This window comes from Durio zibethinus, chromosome 18 (genome assembly GCF_047325235.1).
Source record: "Durio zibethinus cultivar Kanyao isolate XHJ-2024 chromosome 18, ASM4732523v1, whole genome shotgun sequence".
In the NCBI taxonomy this organism is placed as follows: Eukaryota; Viridiplantae; Streptophyta; class Magnoliopsida; order Malvales; family Malvaceae; genus Durio; species Durio zibethinus.
The window spans coordinates 15,319,340-15,340,139 of NC_143179.1; the positions used below are offsets into that span (position 1 = coordinate 15,319,340).

At 28.0% G+C, this 20,800-nt stretch overlaps 2 protein-coding genes across 6 annotated transcripts; one reads left to right on the forward strand and one right to left on the reverse strand.

Annotated features, from left to right (window-relative positions):
• Positions 1 to 8,192: 8,192 nt before the first annotated feature.
• LOC111299721 (ubiquitin-NEDD8-like protein RUB2) lies at positions 8,193 to 10,291 on the reverse strand. 2 transcript variants are annotated; one of them, XM_022895121.2, is made up of 4 exons: positions 10,135 to 10,291; positions 9,944 to 10,039; positions 9,051 to 9,310; positions 8,193 to 8,481 (listed from the first exon to the last, which is right to left on the reverse strand). In XM_022895121.2, the coding sequence occupies exons 1-4, from the start codon at positions 10,246 to 10,248 to the stop codon at positions 8,334 to 8,336; spliced, it is 618 nt and encodes a 205-aa protein (XP_022750856.2). In that variant the 5' UTR covers positions 10,249 to 10,291; the 3' UTR covers positions 8,193 to 8,333. The 2 variants fall into 2 exon arrangements, with proteins under 2 accessions (XP_022750856.2, XP_022750855.2); XM_022895120.2 differs by having other exon boundaries at positions 9,944 to 10,045; positions 10,135 to 10,289.
• A 4,454-nt stretch (positions 10,292 to 14,745) lies between these two features.
• LOC111299719 (smr (Small MutS Related) domain-containing protein) lies at positions 14,746 to 19,965 on the forward strand. 4 transcript variants are annotated; one of them, XR_002691336.2, is made up of 6 exons: positions 14,746 to 14,996; positions 15,521 to 16,401; positions 18,790 to 19,039; positions 19,119 to 19,190; positions 19,425 to 19,494; positions 19,682 to 19,965. XR_002691336.2 is itself a non-coding variant. In XM_022895119.2 (6 exons), the coding sequence occupies exons 2-4, from the start codon at positions 15,614 to 15,616 to the stop codon at positions 19,185 to 19,187; spliced, it is 1,107 nt and encodes a 368-aa protein (XP_022750854.1). In that variant the 5' UTR covers positions 14,746 to 14,996; positions 15,521 to 15,613; the 3' UTR covers positions 19,188 to 19,190; positions 19,425 to 19,468; positions 19,682 to 19,965. The 4 variants fall into 4 exon arrangements, 3 of the variants coding, with proteins under 3 accessions (XP_022750854.1, XP_022750852.1, XP_022750853.1); XM_022895119.2 differs by having other exon boundaries at positions 19,425 to 19,468; XM_022895117.2 differs by having other exon boundaries at positions 18,790 to 19,190.
• The last annotated feature ends 835 nt before the right edge of the window (positions 19,966 to 20,800 follow it).

The window sequence follows — 20,800 nt, forward strand, 5'->3', positions numbered from 1 at the left end:
GCATGCATATTCTCTTTTTCACGTTAACTACTTTTTTTCATGCAAAATAATTAACAAGGCTGAATGGACCTTTTCATTTTTTGACCATGTTTAGTGGCCCAGTCGAGCTTTTGTTTGTTTTACATAGATCTAATTTTTGCTTGATTTTGGATCACATTTTTAGGTTGTAGACCCTAGCCATTTGGGCTAAGCTTTTCGTTTGTTATTTTTAATATTTTTTAAATATTTTTATGTTCTATTATTTTTGTTTAATGGCCAACAATGGACCATTAATGAGCTCCATTCAATTGTGTCATTTGAATTTTATTTGGGCTCTTATGATTTTATTTTGGGCCAAGCCTTTTTTTTTTAGTTCTTTTGGTTCTTTTGTTTAATGGCCAATAATAGGTCATTGATAGGTTTTAAAGATAAGTCTTTTATTAGGTCTTTTATTTGATCATTTTGAGCATTAATTTGAGTCTATGCAACGGTTCTCATTATGGGATCCGCATTGGGTCTCACATCAGCGCATTTAAAAATGGGTTGTGTAATGACTCAAAAAGTAATAGTCAGGACCTAATTACAAAAATGAGCTCAGATAAAAATTATAAAATATCTTGAACAAAATTAAGTATTTACAACTACTTTTTTTTATACATTTTTGAAGATCATGAGTAATATAAATACATAAACAACAATGTTCGTTCGGATGTTACTTTTAAGAAAATTTTTTTATTTTGTTCATATTTTTATTTTTTGGTTTTTTTTTGTTTTTAACTTTTTTTGGCCACTTTCTTAAGATAATTGAGATTGAATTACGAGTCAAAAAATATATGATGATTAGAATTAAACCATAAATCAGGACATAAGGATGATTGTAATTGAACCACAAGTCAAGAATAATTAGGATTAAACCGTAAGTCAAATGAGGTGATCAAGATTGAACCGTATGTCAAATGAAGTGATCAAGATTAAACCACAAGTTAAATGAGGTAATTGCTAATATGGGTTTGCTTACTAACTAAATTGGACTTAAAATTTCATGTGTGCTAGAAAAACTGGACTTAAAACCTTGGTGTTAAAAAATTGGCTTAAAATTTTTATAAGTGCATCTATTTGGTGCTAGATAAATTGGGTTTAAACTTTCATAAGTGCCAACTAAATTAGGCTTAAATTTTCATAGATGCATCTATTTGATACTAGATGAACTGGACTTAAATTTTCATAAATGTTAACTAAATTGGGCTTAAATTTTTATAAGTGCCAGCTAAATTGAGCTTAAATTTTTTTCATAGGTGCCAACTAAATTAGTCTTAAATTTTCATAATGATTGGTGATCTTTACTAGAAATTTAAAGAGAGAAAATTTTCTTTCCCAATGGATTGAATGGTTTAACACATAGAGGTTTCTGTTGATTCAAAAGATAAATAACATTCTTTGTAAATAATAATTATTGATGACTCTCTAACATCTAAGCAAAGTATCAATAATTATATTTCATGAAATGCCATTTTAATTTTATTTGTTTAGAACTATATTTTTTTTAAAAAAAAAATTATGTAGTAAGATGAAAAATGGTATAATTAATATGAAACATCAACAGTTACAATAAACATACATATGCATTATAAATGCCTTAATCTAAAAATGAGACATATGCAAATGATGATAAAATACAAATTTAAAGAATCAATTTTTCAAATCTAAAGAGACCACTACATTCCCCAACCTTCAAACAAAGTTTAGATGTAACTATTTATAGTGAAAATCTCATTTTATTATTTTTTATTATTTTAACAAAACGAATTTATTTTAAGTTGCAAAAATGTATGAAAATTTTTAATAAAATAAAATTTCCTCAATACCCCCATCATTTAGGCAACATTGGGAACAAACTATTCTATACAAAAGATTTTCATACAAATCCTTAAAATTTAAAATGAATTTGGGGTTTTGAGACTTTAGGACTTAGATTTCTCATTTAAGGTATCACTTAAGGTTTAGAGTTTCACAGTTTAGGGTTTCACCTCGACCTTTCAGGTTTTACCTAGGGTTTAGGGTTTCACTTAAAGTCACTTTTAGGATCTCGATTTTAAGGTTTCGATTTAAGGTTTCAATTTGGGATTTTAATTTTAGAAATTTACAAGCCTCTCTAAAAATCTCCAACATCTAAGGAAACTTTCAAAGCAAGCTCATTTTTTTATAATTTCCTAAAACTTGTATTTTTATCATTTTATATATTTTATTAAAATTTTATTCTTCTTATTTATACCTTTTATTATTATTTTTTAGTCCTTTATTTTTAATTTTATATTCTTAATACTCTAATTTTTTTTTAAATCAAATTTCTTTTACTAAGATTTAATTCCACTATTTCTCAATAACTAGTTGGAATTAAATTTTCTTAAAACTAGATTTTAAATTCCTTCCAACGTTTAAGCAAAATTTTCAAAATCTATTTTAATTAATTTAATATTGTCACTTGTTAAAGAGCATGATTGTATTAATATATTTAAAGTGCATAAAAATGAATTACATCAAAAGTAATTTAAGCCATGGAAAATTGAATTATAAATAAACTAAAATGAGCATAAAAATTTAACTAATGAGTAAATGGTGCATGGAATTTAAATTTAAGTAAAATATAAACTAAAATTCCGACATGTAAGCAAAATCACCATACCCTATGCTTATGCTAACATATTAAAAAGTAGAATTTTAGACTTTTTCTGTCACTTCTCAACCATAAACTATTGATAATAGTGAAGAACTAAAAAAGGGAAACCATGAGCTTTAAGCTTCACTAAAGAAATCTCTTACCAAAAAACTTTTATGAAACCACGACGAAGCTTTAAGCTTCTATGAATAACCTCTTAGCATTTATTTTAACATTGTTTTACTATTAAAAGATATAAAAAAAACATAGGTATTCTTCGTCATCATTTTTATTCTTATTTTAGAAAATATTATCTTTAACTCTTACATTTATGTTTTGATTCCCTTTCTTTTTCCTTACTTAATGAAAACGTCAATAAGGACTATACATGATAGAATTGAGAAATGAGATCAAGGATACATTCATGTACGACCATAGAAAGACAAAACAATATAAGAAGACAAGAAAGACAAAGTTGGCGCAACAAAAGAAAGTAAAGAAAGCAAGAGCAACCTTTTTTACTTTTACCCCACATTCACTGATTTTCCCTTTTCCCAATCTGCCTCCTACTGGTTTGTTTCTTTCTTTTTTCATGAGCTACACTACCCAACTTTTTACTTATAGTGTTTTTTATTTTTTTACTTTTTTTTCTTCCTATTGAATGCCCATTTCTACTTTTTTTACTTGTCTTTTTTCACTTTCAGTTTTCATTTCTCCTTCACGTTCTAGTTTTTTTTTTTTATTTTAGTATTTTTTGTTGGCAACTGTTTTTTCTACTTCAAGCGTGCTTGCCTTGCTGCTCAATTTTACTCGATGTTCTTTCACCCGTGTGCTACCTACTCTTTTCATACATCTGTCTTTACCAACTTGTTACACCTTTAATTTTTTTTCATGTATAGCTTCTTACTCTTTTTTTTAGTTTCTTTTTTGCTTATCATGTTGCTGCATACCTCATTTTTTTGCTCTCTCTCTATTTTTCAGGTTGGTTTTCTTTTGTTTTTTTTTTTTTTTTGTTTTTGGTTGCGGTTGCCTGAGGGTCCGCTTATTGTTTAGTTTTTTTGTTTTATTTTCTTACTACTATATCTTTGTTTTTTATTTGTGTTTTTTCTTTTTTAGTTTTTCCTCAAGTTTTGCTTGCCATTCTTCACGTTTGTTTTCTCTTCACGTGCTACCTATTACAATTTTTTTTTTATTTTCTTCTTTTGCTATCTCTTTTTTTTTTTTTTCATTTTTTTTTCTTTCATCCTTTGTTTGCTTCACGTTCTTCCCTTTTTTATTTTTTGGTTCACCTAGTTTTTGTTTGTTTTTTTCTTATTTGGTGTAGGTTTTCTTTTTAGCTTTCATCCTTCTCTTTTCACGTTTGTTTTATTTTTTGGATTTTTTCACCCTTTTTATTTCTCATATGAACTACTTTCATGTTCTTTTTGCTGCCATCATTTCTTTCATTTTTTTCTTTTTTTTTCAATACTTCTCTACTCATGTAGTTTTGTAGCCACCGTCATTTATTTTTTTTGTCCCATGTCTGCATATCTCTTGAACAGTTTCTTTTAGTAGCCCTCTTCAATTTTTTTTCATGCCACTTCTTTCCTCTCTGGCTTTCATGCCCCATACAATTTTTATCAATTTTTTTAGCTTTTTTTTTTACATGTAGCTTTTTGCTTTAAGCTTTCATTATATATCCATTTTAAATTAAAATGGACTTTAAAACGGTGCCTAATGCTTGCCTCTTGTTTGGGCTCTCTTTTCATTTTGTTCTTTTATTTTTAAAGTGGGTTTAGGCTTTCAGTTTTCATTTTTATTTTCGGGTCAAGCTTTTATTATTGAATTGATTTTTTTGGTATTTTTTATTATTAATTATTATCTTTTTTAATTTTTAATTATTATTTTTATGGCCAACAACGGGCCATTAATGGCCTTTTGAAAATGGGCTTTTGTTAAACCTTTTATCAACCCAATCAGACCATCTAGGGCCATTGCAACGAGACTCATTATATGGCCCACATTGAAAAAAAAAAAACTCGAATTACAAGAAAAAGTATTCCGGACAAAATTAGGTGTCTACCATATTTAGTAAGTTTTTAATATGTTTAAACAAAAATTTCATTGAAAAAATATTGTTTGATAGTTATTTTTGCTAGACTTTTGAAATTGTTTAGTTGAGTTGAATAATGAATAATTATGGGACATTCAAACCAAATTTAAAATTTTTCATGTTTGATCCATTTTGATCTTAAATTTTCGTACATTACATATTTATGAAATTAAGTTTGAAAATCCCTTACTTTGTAATTATTTTATAGGTTATGCTTTTGGCACGTGTATTCATTAATAGTATTTTTGTCATTTGCATTCATATCATGTCCATTTTCATAAAACCCAAAAACAAATTGAAGCCCCAAATTTAAACCCCAAATCTCTTATCAAACCATAAACCCCAAATTCCATGAAACTCTCAAACCTAATCGTAAACCCTAAACCCTAAGCCTTAAACTTTAAATCTTAAATTGAAACCCTAAAATAAAACTCTAATCCCTAAACCTAAACCCTAACCTAAACCTTAAATCTAAACCTAACCTTTTAACCCTCAATCCTAACCCAAAAACTTAAACCTAAACCTTAACCCGAAACCCTAATCCTAAACTCTTACCCTAAAACCAAACTTCAAACACTAGCTAATCATGCATTTGCATTTCATTTTATATTGTCATCACATACATTTTTATATTATCATGCATTCATATTTTATCATTCATAATATATTGTCATGCATTCACGTATTTTATTATGTTTATGCATCACATGCATTTGTTTCCAAAAATTAGTTTTCAAAGTAAAATATTTTAAAATAAGATAATATAAATATAGTTATTGCTAACTATAGAGACTTTCGGTGATTATTATTTATGAGAATTATTATCTTAGTTTTGTGGGGTAATTTGAAATTTTTAAATTAGAAATATTTTTTAAGCTTTATCTAGTATAAGAGAGTGAAAAATGTGTTTTCATATTTAAAATGTTTTCACTCTGATCCAAAATAAATAAATAAATAAAAGAGTTTTGTTTTAAATTTGATTTTTTTTGTTTAAAAAAAAGGAAGAAAAAAAAAGAAAGAAAAGTAAAAGAAAAAAAAACAGAGAAAAAGGAAAAAAGAAATTAATTTTAAACATTAAGAAAAATATGATTATTTTTATCAAAATTAAAAGATAACATACAACCAATTGGTACCATCTTCAACGGACGCTGTGGGTGTTAATCCTTTCTCATGTATAATCAACTCTCAATCTCAATTTTAAATTCGTAAACCGTAAATTTTTTTCTAAATATTTTAAACCCGTTTTAAAAATATTTTATTAAAAAGATATTTTTTTGTGACTAATCACATTCTAAAAAAATTTGGTAGCAATTCTTTATCTTGATTTTTATTGAAAATTTTTTTAACTCCCATTTTTTAAAGTTCTCCATTCGTGTGACATTTGAGTGGCCCACCCTTAGGTCCCGAGATGACATGACAACAAATAAACAGAAAATAATATGATTTTAATCCTCTTAAATTATAATGCATAAATTCTTAGTGTGATTCTCAGCATATCAATAGATTTTAGTTATCCAAAAAACATCTTTACAATACTTTTTTATTGGTCTTCTACAAATATGCCATTCGAATTTCAAAGCATTATTAGTTGATTTAACTAAGTCAATTAAATATAATACATTCATATCGAGAACAAAATTTATAAATTATTTGGTTCCCTTGACAAACTTAATTGTTTTAAAATTTTTGAGAGACCAAAGACTCCTTTTGATTTTTATAACCTCATGTTACTGCCTAAAATCTTCTAACAGATTCTGTTACAATTGTTCTATTAGAATTATAATTAGAATTATATTTATAGCACATGTTGTGCTAACATAGGACTGTCCTGTAACGATCAAAATGTAAGAATGAAAAGATATTTCTTCTCCTTCCATTATCTATTTCTCTTATTCTATCTGCTTCCATCCTCTTCTGTCATTGTTCTTTTTCCTTACGTCAGATTTAGTCGGTGAAAGATTGCTTGAGGTTTTGTACCTCAGAAGTCGGAAGCATTCGTGCTTTTGGAATTAATTCTACCGATTTGTTATAATAATTCCAACACAGAATCATTTATTATAAGGATTAAATGAAGATTAACCATTCAAATTGAATGACTCAATCAACCTCTCGTCAGTAAAAGTGCAAATTACATATCAAATTCATTTTCATAGTTACAACTAGTGATGTCAATTTTTTTTATGTTTGATATAAAAGATGAAAAATTAAAAAAAAAAAATTATGGATAAAGTTTCTTTTTTTTTTTTTTTAAATGGAATTTGGAAAGAAAGAAAATGTACATATATAATAAACCAAACACAAATTCGAGAGATATTCGTGCCATGGGGGAAAAGTACAAAACGAATCATCAAAATCCCATTGTACTTGAACTTAGCAAGGAAATTTGCACACTTAGTGGCTTCGCCATGAACATGTGACCATTTTGTTTTGATTAGTGTCTGACACAATCACAAAGCGAAACGAAATACCCTCCCCCGCCGACTAAACTAACACCTTCAACAATCCCTCGGACGTTATGTCACTTTTCAGCATATTGAGACAACTTCTTTTAGCTGGATAAAGGCATTGTTCAGCTCGTTTCAATTCAATTTAGTTTTTATTATTTCATTGCTACTTCTTCGAAGGACGAAGGGCATTGTTTAGAATAGTCTGGACTGATTTAATTTTGATTATTTCAATTAATATATAATATTATAAATTTTTTAAATTTGATTAAATTCAAATGAAATTCTATTTAAAATAGATCTGAATTAAATTCTATCATTTATTTTCGATTCATTGAATTTTTAAAATTATTTTAACTTTATTTTAATCTATTTAAATCAATTTATATATAAAATAATTATTTTATTATATCAAAATTTTAAATATATATATAAACTAAAAATATATATAATTCAATTTAAATAATTTAGAATTTTCACTTTTCGATCTAAAATTCGATCTAAATCTAACAAAAACATCTAATATCTAAATTTAATGTGAACCGAATAAAAAAAAAACTGATTCAAATCAAACTAAATACTGCGAATTTAAATCAATTTTTGGTTTTTCTTGATTTTTTTTTTCACCCCTAAGACTAACAGTGTACAAGTTTATTGCCTCCGAACACTATCCCATGAAAATCTTTCAGTAAGTGAACTTCAGTAATCAGTAATGATTGAAGCCACCATCCTTGATAAACACTGAGTTTCAGGATCAAAATCTATTTTGTCACCAGTCTGTGGAGACTGATATAGAGCCTCACATTTGGAATGGCTTTCTTTTAATTTGCTGTTGCTGCTAATGGGCTTACAATGAAGCATATACAAACTGGAAGTCAATTTTAGAAGGTATGCAGAATGTTATATCAGCCATCTGAACACTCAAGTTCTCTATTGAAAGAGGTAAAGGAAAACAAAAAACATCTACTTTTTAACTTTTGACATCCTCAGAAATTATCTTTTCAACTCACAAGATCACTGATGCCACACTTAAAACTGAAGACAAATTTATATAAACAAGCGATGAAACAGAACAAGCTAATCTGAGGAAATCAGTTCATGTATGTTCCATGCACTCATCAACAAATTAAATGCAAATTCAGTTGATTTATGCAAAGAAAAATTAAAGCAGCTTGTTTTCTAATATTAGAGGCACCATATAGAAACAACCACCCCTCAGTGCAAGCACAAGATGCAGCACAGACCCACCTTCAATATTGTAGTCACGAGCTGTCTTGTCATCTGCAAGTTGCTTACCAGCATATATAAGCCTGTATGAGCATAGCATTAACAAGTGGTCAAAACACTTGAATTAACATTAAAATGGCAAGTTGGCCAAAAATAAGCATGTAAATGACAAGTCAACAACCAGAGAGCACTATTGTTATGAAGTTAATCCAAGACCCAGACAGTCAACAAATAAGTCAGCCCTGATTCATATTTATGACATAGGACCCATTCATGTCTTACCTCTTAACAAATATGGAATCTAGCAAATATGTAATACAAGGAAATACATTGCCAATAAATTTTGCACAAAATATATAATAAATGAAAATATACTTAACTGCATTAAATGACAGAACATTCTTAAGATTCAGACTTAAATGGAAGCATGTAAAAACATCAAATTGTAAATCCTATATACAAAAAAGTTGTAAAACAATGAGTATCGAGTACACCTGTGAAGAAATATAATCAAGTGGTTCCCCCAAGAAATTATATTAGCCACCATAAAATAATAAATTAAGGATTTCAAATAATGCAGAAGTATTTCATTAATCAAGTAAATCTTAACGCGATGTTCAGAAAAGTAATAGGAGAAGACCGAAATGGATACCTTTGCTGTACTGGAGGAATTCCTTCTTTCTCTTCAACCCGTTCCTTAATACGATCAATGGTATCAGTTGGTTCAATATCAATTTCAATTTCTTTCCCAGTGAGAGTCTTCACCTTGATCATAGTTCCTCCCCTAAGCCTTAAAACAAGGTGAAGTGTGGATTCCTTTTGGATGTTATAATCAGCCAGAGTCCGGCCATCTTCCAGCTGCTTACCAGCAAAAATCAACCTCAGCTGATCAGGAGGGATGCCTTCTTTATCCTAGAAAATGTAGTCCATTGTCAGTACTCATGAAGAAAAGCATTTCGTTCGAACAATGTTCTCCTCACAATGCAGTCCAAATTAGTGGATTGAACCAATAAAATGAAATTTAAATATCACAAATCAGAGCCAACAAAAATAAAAGTAGGTATAGGGTTTTTCTTAATTGATGTAGTGGGAGTTTCTGTATAAGGATGCATTATAGAAGGCGGGTAGGGGTGATAACAAATCGAATCAAATCGGATTTTTTTTTATTAATGCATAGTATTCTAAATTTTCAAAATCGGAACCTACCATCCAATAAAACCAAATCTCCAAACCAAATTCTATCGATTTCTTTCCTCACCTCTAACGGCGGGTGCATAAGAGTGAAGTATGGTTTACGTTATAATCTAATGCTCACTGCTCACCCACAGATTTGAATGGAATAGCAAGATTGCATGTAATCTGAAACTTTGGTACTTGAACTATCACAATCGAACCAATCAATTTCTAGAGAATGGCTAAGTCCACATAAAACCAGTAGGATTCCTCACTCTTCTCCAATACTAAGTTTGCAATTCCGTAAGAGAAAAAAAAAAAAAGAGTAAAGCAAACTAAATTATGAGATAAAAAGGAGGGGAAAAGAAAGACCTGAATCTTGGCCTTGACATTGTCAATGGTGTCGCTGCATTCAACCTCGAGGGTGGTAGTCTTCCCTGTTAGGGTTTTGACAAATATCTGCATCTTCTGCTTCTTTTACAGTTACTACATGTTAAGACAGAACATATATACTATTTTGAAGATAAATAAGATAGAAAAGCAATTTTTGCTGAAATTTTTACCTCTTGATTTTCAGAGGAGGGAAAGAAGACAAGACAGCTGCTGCTTTGAAACTCCAAACTGATCACTGGCTTTGAGGTTGGACCTTGGAGTTGAATAGAATAGACCACAGCCATAGCAAGTTCCCTTGTTCATATTAGCGACTTTGCATTTTTCAGCTCGGGTTTTGGACTCAATTTCAAATTGGGCCCATTTTAACCTTTACAAAATTTTTCTTTCCTTTTTTTTTTTTTTAGCATGGTACGTTATACACTAATAGATTAGGATCTCAACGGGTCGAGTCGAGATAAGTATTTGTTTATTTCGAATTCGATTCGATTTTATATTTATCAAATTCGAATTCGATCTGATCTGATCTTAAATTAATAAGATATTATTTTTTAAAATATAAAATATTATTTTTTTAAATATAAATATTTAAATATATAATTATATAAATATATATAAATAAAAAATTATTTTAAAAATTATTTTTATATAATATCGGATCAGGTTGGGTTTGTCTAAAATCCGAACCCGACTTTTTCTTAGCATTACCCGATTCGATTCAACCCAAAACTCGATTTTCAAAAAAAAAAAAAATTTACTCTATAAGATCGAGTCGGGTCAAAACTTGTTGGGGATAGATTGGATTGTCCACCCTAATTATAGTTAGTTTTTTATAACTATAATAATTTTTAATTTCATAATGTGTTAAAAGTGCACTTGAAAATTTATATCATATTTAAAAGTGCATTTGAAAATTTATATATTTTTATTATATTTATATCATATTAAATAAGTGTAAAACATAAAAAATTATTATATCAAATTCGTATCAACAACTTAAACATAATTTTTTTTATTTTTTTAATGTATATAATTTTTATTAAAAATTTTAATCATATTACTTTTTACCTTAAAAAAAGATTTAAGAGTACTCAAATTTTAGTACCGGTAAGCGAATCTTATTAATGGTGATTGAATTATCACACTAAAGTTGTCATTCAAGTTTTGAGGGAAGAAAAACATAAGAAGAGGAAAAAATAAAGAAAAAAAAAAAAGGAAGCAAAAAGCATTAATTTTCATTTTGTAAGTATTTTTATTTTTCTTGAAATTTCGATCCAATCCTAAAGGTGTTTGATTTCTACTATTAAGTTAATAACATGACAACTGACGAGATGAATTCTTAAAAACCTATGCTTTTATGCTTTCTTACTTGTGAATTGTGGTTTTTTTTTTTTTTAATCTCTTTCATTTTTGTTGCAGTTTTGGTGGTGGTGTTGTAGAAGATTGTTTTTGCTGTTGTGAATGCACTTTTTATTTTGATTGAGAAGATGAAGGTTGAGATTAGAAGTCCAAGAATCGACAATGGAGATCGGGGTTGATAATTCAAGTGTTTTCAATTTTCAATTTGTTTTAGGGAGTTTCGATTTAAAGTTGGTGGTTAAAGTTGTGGGCTGACTATGGAGGCCTCAGTCTGTATTTGGTAGCGATGGTGGGGAGATGGGTAATTTTTATGTGTGGACAGTCAAGCTTTAATGGTGGTGTGTGTTGATTTGAAATAACGGTGATCAAGTGGAGATGGTTAAGACTGTTGATTTTCTTTTGTAATTCCACCCATTTGATTTTGGTATTTGATTAGTTTTTTTCTTTCATTTTTTAAGTCGTCAAGTTTTGAAAACATTAAAAATTGGAGAAAAGAAAAACGGATTTGATTTAAATTTTGGATGAAATTAGTGGCATGGATTAAAAAATCCATGTCATCAAATGCACTCAATTCCTTATAACTAATGTTATGTTAGATCAATGATTCAATGCCTGATCATTAAATTTAAAATAAATAGTACTCGTAATTTTTAAATTTTAAATCAAATTTTATTTTTATATTTAAAATTTAAAAGTATTATTAAATCTTCAATTGTTTAAATATGTACTAATATAATTCTTTCGTCTATGAAACTATTTAAATTTATTGCAAATGCAAGTTAATATGATGATGTCAACTATCTCACATGATAGATTAGGGATCAAAATAAAATTTTTTTAAAGTTTAGAGAACAAATTAAAATTTTTTCAAAATTTAAGAACCAAACACAAAATTATTTTAAAATTTTATAAATTTCATATATATTTTATAAAATATTAAATTTAAAAATATATTTTTATATTTTTATTGTAATATAATTTATTAGTTATAATTTTATTTTAATAAAAAATAATTTTTTAAAATTAAAAAAGTTAAAAATATTAAACCAATAACGATTCATACAAGCTAAATCTTTTAATCGATTATAGATAAAAAAAACCTTTAATGTAATTAATTTCTTCTTATCACTATCAAGATGTTTGTTTTTATTCCAAACTTGACCACAATTTTTTTACATTATTTAAAAATATTGGATTTCTATGCATATCATTTTTATCTCTTAAATTAAAAAAAATTTGAATTTGAAATTCTCTTTTATGATTAGAAAATAAAATATTTTCAAAAATAAACAAATCATAATAATTTTTGCTTTTATTTTCAGTCAGTTTTTTATGTCTTGTAATGGATTCATCAATATTCTTTTTTTCAATGTAGTTTTTTTTATAGTATCTTTAATTAATTTAATGTTTAATTTTATGAATCAATGAAGTACTTATAGATTGATATAGAATAAGTTTTTTTTTATCATTTTTTACATACAAACATATCATTTTAAAAACAAAGAAATTATTTTTTATTAAAAATATTATTTTACTCATAAATCATAATAAAAATATTATTTTCTATCCCTAAAATATATATTTTAAAATATTAAGTATCTTTTATTTTCCTTTTCAAATATATTTTATAAAAAATAAATAAAGGAAAAGATAAAAATAATTCAAGAAAAAAATTTATTTTTATATATTTCAAATATACTTTATAAAATATTATAATTTAAAACATTTTTAAATTTTTATTATGATATCATTTATCAATAAATTTATAATTTTTAATAGAAAATAGATTTTTAAAAAATTAAAATTAAGTTGAAAATTTCAAAGTAATTTTGTTAAAATTACATATCATTTTTAAAAAATAAAGTAATATATTGGTTTAAGAAATTAAATAAAAATTTTATATCATTTTAAAATATTATGTAAAAATTTTCAGATCATTTTAAAAAAATGATATAAAGTTTGCATAATATTTTTGGCTGTTAAAAGTACTTTTACGATTATGTCAAAGACTTCTGAATGTATATTATATTTTTGTATTATATAAATTTCGGCAACTTTGCTCTTTTTCATTATATAAATTTATGTAAAGAATAAAAATTTTTCGATTGGCTGTTAAAAGTACTTTGGTCTTTTGCATTTTATAAATTTCGGAAACTTTTGCATTATATAAAGAGTAAAAAATTTATATAATCGTGAAAGATTTTTGAAGTTGTATTAAAAAAATTAAGCGAGAATTTTATTTTAATTTTTAAAATTTGAAAAAATTTTATTTGAATTTTTTATTTGCCATATGAAATATTAATTAATTAATTTTATCACGTAATATTAATTGATATTTATCATTAATTTAAATAATTTTATAAATAAAAAAATAATATTAATACACATTTAAATAATTAAAAATACAATTAAAAATTTTTAAAATTTAAAAATTAAAATAAAATTTAAACCAAATTTAAAACCCACAAATACTATTTACTCTTAAATTTAAGTTGCATTTGGATTAGCTTACAGCGTCGGGCGGTGCAAAAATAGAATTCAATTGCACTTTGCTTGTGATTGGAGAGCAATGGCGTGACGTGATTGGATTTAATCCACCGTGTTGGAATTCTTTTTTCAATTGGACCCTTAAGATACCCTGGAAATTTATTCATTGCAACTGTAGCATTTTTCCCCTTTATACCCCTTCTACTTTTTTTTTTCTCCTTGGTTGTCCTCTAATTTACATTTTTGTCCTTTCATTTTTTTTGTTATTTTAGTTTTTTACATTACTTAAAATCTTAAATATTATTTTAATTATAATTTTATTGTTATTAAATATTTAAAATAACTTTTAATACTTAAAATCTTAATTATTAATTTTTTCCACAAAAATCTAGATTATTATTTTAATATAATTTAATTTATATCAATATTTTGATTCAATAAAATTTCAAGATTTTAAATTATAAATAATATGAAAGTATACATAAAATTAATTTTTTATTATATTTTTAGATTAATATCCTTAATCGTATTTTTATTCTTACTATAATTTATCTTACTATTATTATTACTTTTGAATTCAAATATATATTTTATCATTGATTTTAATTTAACTATTATAGTAATCAATTATATTATTAAAATAATTATTTTTATTTTTATTTTTATTTTTAATTTTATCAAAATCAATCTCATTATTTATCTAAATGGGTAGAAACCAAACACCATTTATGAATGGATCAAAATTCAAAATCTTGAAATATTGAAATACTTGTAAAATTGAAATTAATATAAAAGGATTAAATTTACATTTTGAATAAAAGTACAAAGGCTTATAATAAAATTTGATCAAAATAAAATTTAAAAAAGATGTGAAGGGCAAAGCGGTAATTACGAAAGAGTTGTTTATTATATATTCTTATTTGATCACGAGTTAGGTTATCTAGCTGACTAATTGAAAAAGAAAGACAAATTTCAAAGAGAGAATTTGAATTCGTTATGGATAAGGAATGCAGAAGCTGCAATATGGGATTGGTGATTGTGATGGAGACGGAGATGCAGATGGTGGTTCAGAAACTCAACTTTCAGCAGGCTTCTGATTTTACTTTCGATCGATTCATGCCTTTTTTCCGCTTATTTTGTCTCCCCAAATAGTTTTCTTTCTTTTCATATTTATCGTTGTCAATTTAAGGTATTTATTCTTATTTAATTCATATTCAAATTATATCAGGTTTAGCTTAGGGTTCCCATACAGTGTTTTTTTTTTTCTTCTTCTTTTTGGTATTTGCCCTTTTTTCTTTCTATTATTATTTTGATTCAAAGTAATACTAATGATTAGGGCTTAGTTTGGGATTCCCTGGTTTGCAATTTGCTAGTGTAAATTTTGCTCAAAGTAATGTTTGAGTTAAAAAGAATAAACAAAACAGTGCTGTAGTTTTACTTTAAAACATGATGATTCCATTTGTATGAACAAAGAACCATGGATTAGTTGGAATAGTTTTAGAATATCTTGATTCTGTTCAATTTTTTTTTTGAAAAAATTTGTAACTATATTATTTTACGAATTGAGTTGGTATGGCTTATCAAAGTAATTTCTGAATAGGAGAACTGCTTGACGTTTTCTCGCTCTGCAGTTTTAGGGGAGGTTGCTTAGTGTTTCATAGCCTATTTGTCATTTTTGAGGTGGAATTAACAGAAAATCGTATCTTTTTTCAGGTCTCTCGGAGAAGTGCTTCCCTCAGTTGTGTCCAGTGTTACAAACAGAAGGGGACGGAAGGAATTGTATTTAACAAATAGTACTGACCAAAAATGAATGTTCCTGCCGACTCCCCTTATAAAAAAATGTCTTCGACAAGAGGTAAAGGTGAATCATCAGGCTGGACTGCCTTTGACCTCAAGCAGCAGCAGAAACTGGGTCTGGTACCAGAAACTGAAAATGACCCTTTCCCTCCTATGCCAAATAATCTGTTGGCTCTCCATCCCTGCACAAACCTCACAAAAAGTATTGATCCTTTAGAAAGGTCTTTCTCATCTGTGCTTAAGTCCTCTGGCAATTTTCCCACTTTGAAGCAGAATAAGGATTCCATAATGCCAATAAACATGGGCAAGCCTATTGAAAATGATGTAGATAAGGTAGTTGAGGGAAAAAATAATGATTTAGCTCTTAAAAAGCTTAAAGAGTTGCATTGCTGGGCTGAGAATAGTTTGATTGAGGATGTCTTGTTTGCTACCCATAATAATATTCATGAGGCCTCAACTTTGTTGAAAGGAATGGTGCCCATGAGTTGCATTGAGGATATCAAGGAAATAAAAACTAATGAGATGAGTTCCACCATTGCTGATTTTCCGGGCAATGCCAACTGTGACACAGGTTTTCTGTCAGCAAAGGTTGCAGAGCTTGTTAGCCAGAGCTGTAAATCTGATGAAAGGGAAGAAAATCTTAAAATGTTGACAGATGTGCGTGAGAATAGACTCTTCGATGATCCTTCTAATATGAAGCTGATTCTTGGGCATTTGACATCTATACCTTTTGAGCCTGAATGGGAAGAAGATGATGTATACCTGAGCCATAGGAAGGATGCTATACGGATAATGAGGTATGGTTGTCTGGGTTATGCACACATACACACACTCTCACACACACACATGCGGGCGCGTGCGCGCAAGGCTTGAATTTGCACAAGTAGAATAACTTGCCAGATAGACATGCATATCCTTTCAACGCCTTTTTTAGTCCATTTAGGATCTTGCATGAAATTCTAAACTAGTGTTTCAAATGCAACCGCGTGATAAAATCATATGTAATGTTTCTTGTGATTTAAGTAGGACAATGTGAATCTGTTGTTGGGAGTGTGTAGAAACGTTTTCTTAAGGAGTTGGTCTTTGGGAAGTTGTTTGACAAAGATTGGAAGTTGTTTGACAAAGATCATTATTTTTCAGCTTTATTCAACATTTTAAGGGCTTTGAAATCTCTTAAGCTAACACATTTTGGCATTACAGCCACTTCAGAATGTTATGAAAAGTTATGTACCTTTAGTTTTCAAAATCAACAATCAGAAAAGCTTTAGTGGAAAAAGAGGAGAAGTACATAATCTCCATTTAATGGAGTGAATAACTCTGAAGGAAATGGTAATTTGAATCTTATTCCTACAGCTAATGACTTTACAAATCATTGTAAAATTTAGATAAGGTAGTCTTTATCTACTTTTACTATCTCTTTCTATTTTTTTAGCTTGTTCCTCTCTTTTGCAATCAATATCAAACCATCTTTTCCATATCTTCAAACATGGGAGTAACAGTTGGGTAGATTGGGTTGGGTTTGACTTGGTCATTTTTCATGCATTCATGCATGTCCTTGAAGATTTGGGTTATTTCATGTTGGAATAATTTTGAGTTCAAGTTGCTTTGAATTTCTAGTTACACAGGCTTAGGTTGTTGGTATTTTAGATCAAAGCAAGTTGAATTCTATTTGGGTCACTCTTAGAGATAACTTGCAGTTTATTTAATATTCTTTAATCAAACTGAAATTTAAAATGAGAAAGGAATAAAAATTATGCTCAATTTAAGTTTGATCAATTCGTGCTTCAGCTAATTTGGGTCTGAATCTTTATGAGCCTAGGTTATAACTGTTTGTTGAATTTCCATTTGGTGTTGCTTCAAGTTTCAAGTTACTTGAGTTTTGAGTCGTTGACCTTTTAAGCCAATTCGAGTTAAGCCAGGTTTGGTTTGGGGCGAGTCACTTATTTCATTCAAGTTGGGTCAGCTTTTGTCAAATTTTTTGAAATATACCCCTTAATATTTTTGAACCAATCCTCACTATGGTGTATGAATGAGTTAAATTGAGCTCAAGCTTGTTTATTCATTAAAGAATTCTCAAGCTCAATCTCATGCTTTACTTGTTGAAATAAATGAGATTTTTTTGAGCTTATTTTATGAGCTCGTGGATGAGCTCAATTTCAGGTTTATGAACAAACTCTTTCTACTCTTATTCATTCACTCAATCTGATTAATAGATTGTTAAATAGCTTTTCTAATACACACATGTACACAACTAATTTTATGTTACTGTAATAACAATGATAATAATATCAATAACAATAACAATAATAAAACAATTCGAAAAAGAAGAATATTCAGGTAAATCTTGTCACCCCTAAAGTTTTTATCGGGATATGATTTTTGTCCTTGAACTTTGAATCTAACAAATTGGTCTCTTTAGGTTTTAATTTATATTAATTAAACCTCTTTCAGACAAATCACCAATCTTTCATTAAACTGCCACATGTTATTTGCGCCTTGTCTCTTTTGACATGTATTAAGAGTTTGGATAAATTTAACTTCCTGGCAATAAAGGTTGATTTGAGTATCTTTTTTGTTCTCAAGCTTTGTGGAGTTCCAATTCAACCCTTGGAGCTAATCCTTTTTTTTTGCCTGTCAAACTATACATACCTGTTTTGTAGCAATTACAATCAAGTTAGTAGGTCTCTAAGGAAAAGAATTGCTTATAAGCTGCTTGAATCACTTTCCACCTTAGTGCCCACGAGGTGAAAAGTAGGGTACGCATGGTGAAAAAACTCGATAAAATGCTGACGTGTCCATTTTTATCAAGTCTTTATCATAAAGCCGATGGATAGATGACATTGTCACATTTTGAAAAGGGTCAAGGTGCAAAATCCTGCAATTTAAGGTTAATGTTTAAAATGAAACTTTGTAGGAAGGTTTAGGAGCACATATCTAATTTACCCCCATAGGTAAATGGATGAACATGCACGTTTATTCACATAAAAGTGCATCTATAAATTTTTGTATGCTTATTTATATAAATAAGTTGGAATTTTAAATTTTTTCATTACTATAAGTCCCAATTTCCGAACATATCTGTATGTTTTTGTTGATGAGTAACTTAAAAATTTTAATTTTACACTTTCCACTAATCTTGGATAGATGCTGGGAATTCCTGTTCATGTATTCTCTCAATTGTATAGGTCAGCATCTCAACATTATAGGGCAGCCTCTAATGCATTTTTGAGAGGTGACCATTTTGCTGCACAGCAGCACTCTCATAATGCTCGAGAAGAATGGTTAGCTGCTCAGAGACTTAATGCTAAGGCAGCTAGAGAAATTTTAAGTATCAGAAATAGCGACAATGACCTGTGGAAGTTGGACTTACATGGTCTTCATGCAGCAGAAGCTGTCCAAGCCTTGCATGAACATCTGAAACTTCTTGAGATGCAGGTACCAGCCGGCCGTTCAGTTTCTCTAAACAGATTTAAGGCAAATAATGGGATTGTATGTTCTTCATCTGTTGAGACAGTTAGTTCTATGGATAAACTGGATAATCAACGGACATCATCTAGGAGACCTACATCATTACAAGTCATAACAGGTAATTTTGCTTTATTCAAGAAGTAGGCAGTTGTAAGATTCCTTTTAATTGAAATTTTATACGGGGCTATATAGGCTTCTGACCATTTGTATTAATAGGACCTGAAACTTAAGATAATTAACTTAAGTTGTCAATGCCGGCTACTTTTTATTTTATTACTAAATTGGTTAACTTAAGTTGTTTGTGCGTAAAATGCTGCTGCAGCTATGCTAATGCTTTATTTTACTACTACAGGCGTAGGAAATCATAGTCGTGGACAAGCTGCGCTCCCCACAGCTGTGAGACGCTTCCTCATTGAAAATGGGTGAAATATTTAGCTTCCTTCCCCCATCCCCTCTCCTGTCCCTTTTCCAGTTCCACCACACACGCACGTACTTTTAAGCATATATATTTCAAGAGTTATGTGCATTTATTCTCCCTTTTATCTAATAATGGGGCTAAACTACATATGTTATCTTCGTCTTATGATGACGAACCAATGATGTTTGCAGATATCGCTTTGATGAGGCGAGGCCAGGACTGATTACTGTTCGACCCAAATTCCGGCGTGGTTGAAGGTTGGATAAACTATTGTTTCAGGACTTATTAAAAAAGATTCTGTGAAAATTTGGGTGTCAGTGTATAACTGTAATTCAAAGCTTAACTTTTCTATTTATAACATTTTAAAAAGTAGTTTTACTTGAACCAAATTTGTCTGGTTCTATAGCGCCAAACATACTTCGAATGTTTAAATGTTTCTTAATGCATATTTAGATGTTTGGTTGTTCTCATTGGATATCACTCTTGTACCATATTAGCACAAAATATTATTATATTAATTATTATATTTTTTTTATAAGAGAAATTATCAAATACAGTTAATAAAAAATTTCACTTATACCATTTTATCTTTTGTCCATTTTTTATGTTTAAAAATTGTTTTCATTTTTTTTTGAACACTTAAATTTTTATTCTTTTATATTACAAATTTTTTTTACGATTTTTTATTTTGTCATTAGAAATTATGGAATGTCAAATCTATAATAATAATAATAATAATAATAATAATAATAATAATAATAATAATAATAACTTAATATTATGTAAACCAAAGTCAAAGTGCTTGTAAAAGTGAGTAGGGGACTAATAATATGGGAAGGAAACAGAATTATATAATATATCTTTTCATAGATATATTATTTAAGTATCTTTCAAAAAAAATTGCACAAGTTAAAATGCACAAGTAAAAATAAATCTAGGATGTATGTACAATTTGGATTTGAAATATAAATACACATCAAATATTAAATTTTTATTTGTTTAAGATTTCATATATTGAAAATTAACAAATTAAAATTACATAGTTTTGAGTTAAAATTATTGAATGCCATTATGAGCTAGGAGAAAGAATATGCAATTTAACTTTTTATGTTCCTAAGTCTATGTTAGTATTAATTGGTTCTAAAAAATGTATATTAGTATTAATAAAAAAAATAGAATATGAAAAATTTGCCATATTAATTTCAATATTTACAAGCATTAAATTCTTTTTTTTAAATAAACTAATGTAAAATATGAGCAATTATTATATTAATTTCAATGTTTTAATGTTTCAATTTGAGAATAAATCT

Bases quoted from the DNA above. Each gene is read 5' to 3' on its own strand.
- LOC111299721 (XM_022895120.2), bottom strand. From the start codon at position 10,248: ATGGCTGTGGTCTATTCTATTCAACTCCAAGGTCCAACCTCAAAGCCA. The intron at 10,046-10,134 runs GTAAAAATTTCA...TAACTGTAAAAG, and splicing joins CCTCCTCTGAAAATCAAGAG to AAGCAGAAGATGCAGATATT. The intron at 8,482-9,050 runs GTATCCATTTCG...ATGCTCATACAG, and splicing joins ATTCCTCCAGTACAGCAAAG to GCTTATATATGCTGGTAAGC.
- LOC111299719 (XM_022895117.2), top strand. From the start codon at position 15,614: ATGAATGTTCCTGCCGACTCCCCTTATAAAAAAATGTCTTCGACAAGA. The intron at 16,402-18,789 runs GTATGGTTGTCT...TCAATTGTATAG, and splicing joins GATGCTATACGGATAATGAG to GTCAGCATCTCAACATTATA. The intron at 19,495-19,681 runs GTGAAATATTTA...TGATGTTTGCAG, and splicing joins CGCTTCCTCATTGAAAATGG to ATATCGCTTTGATGAGGCGA.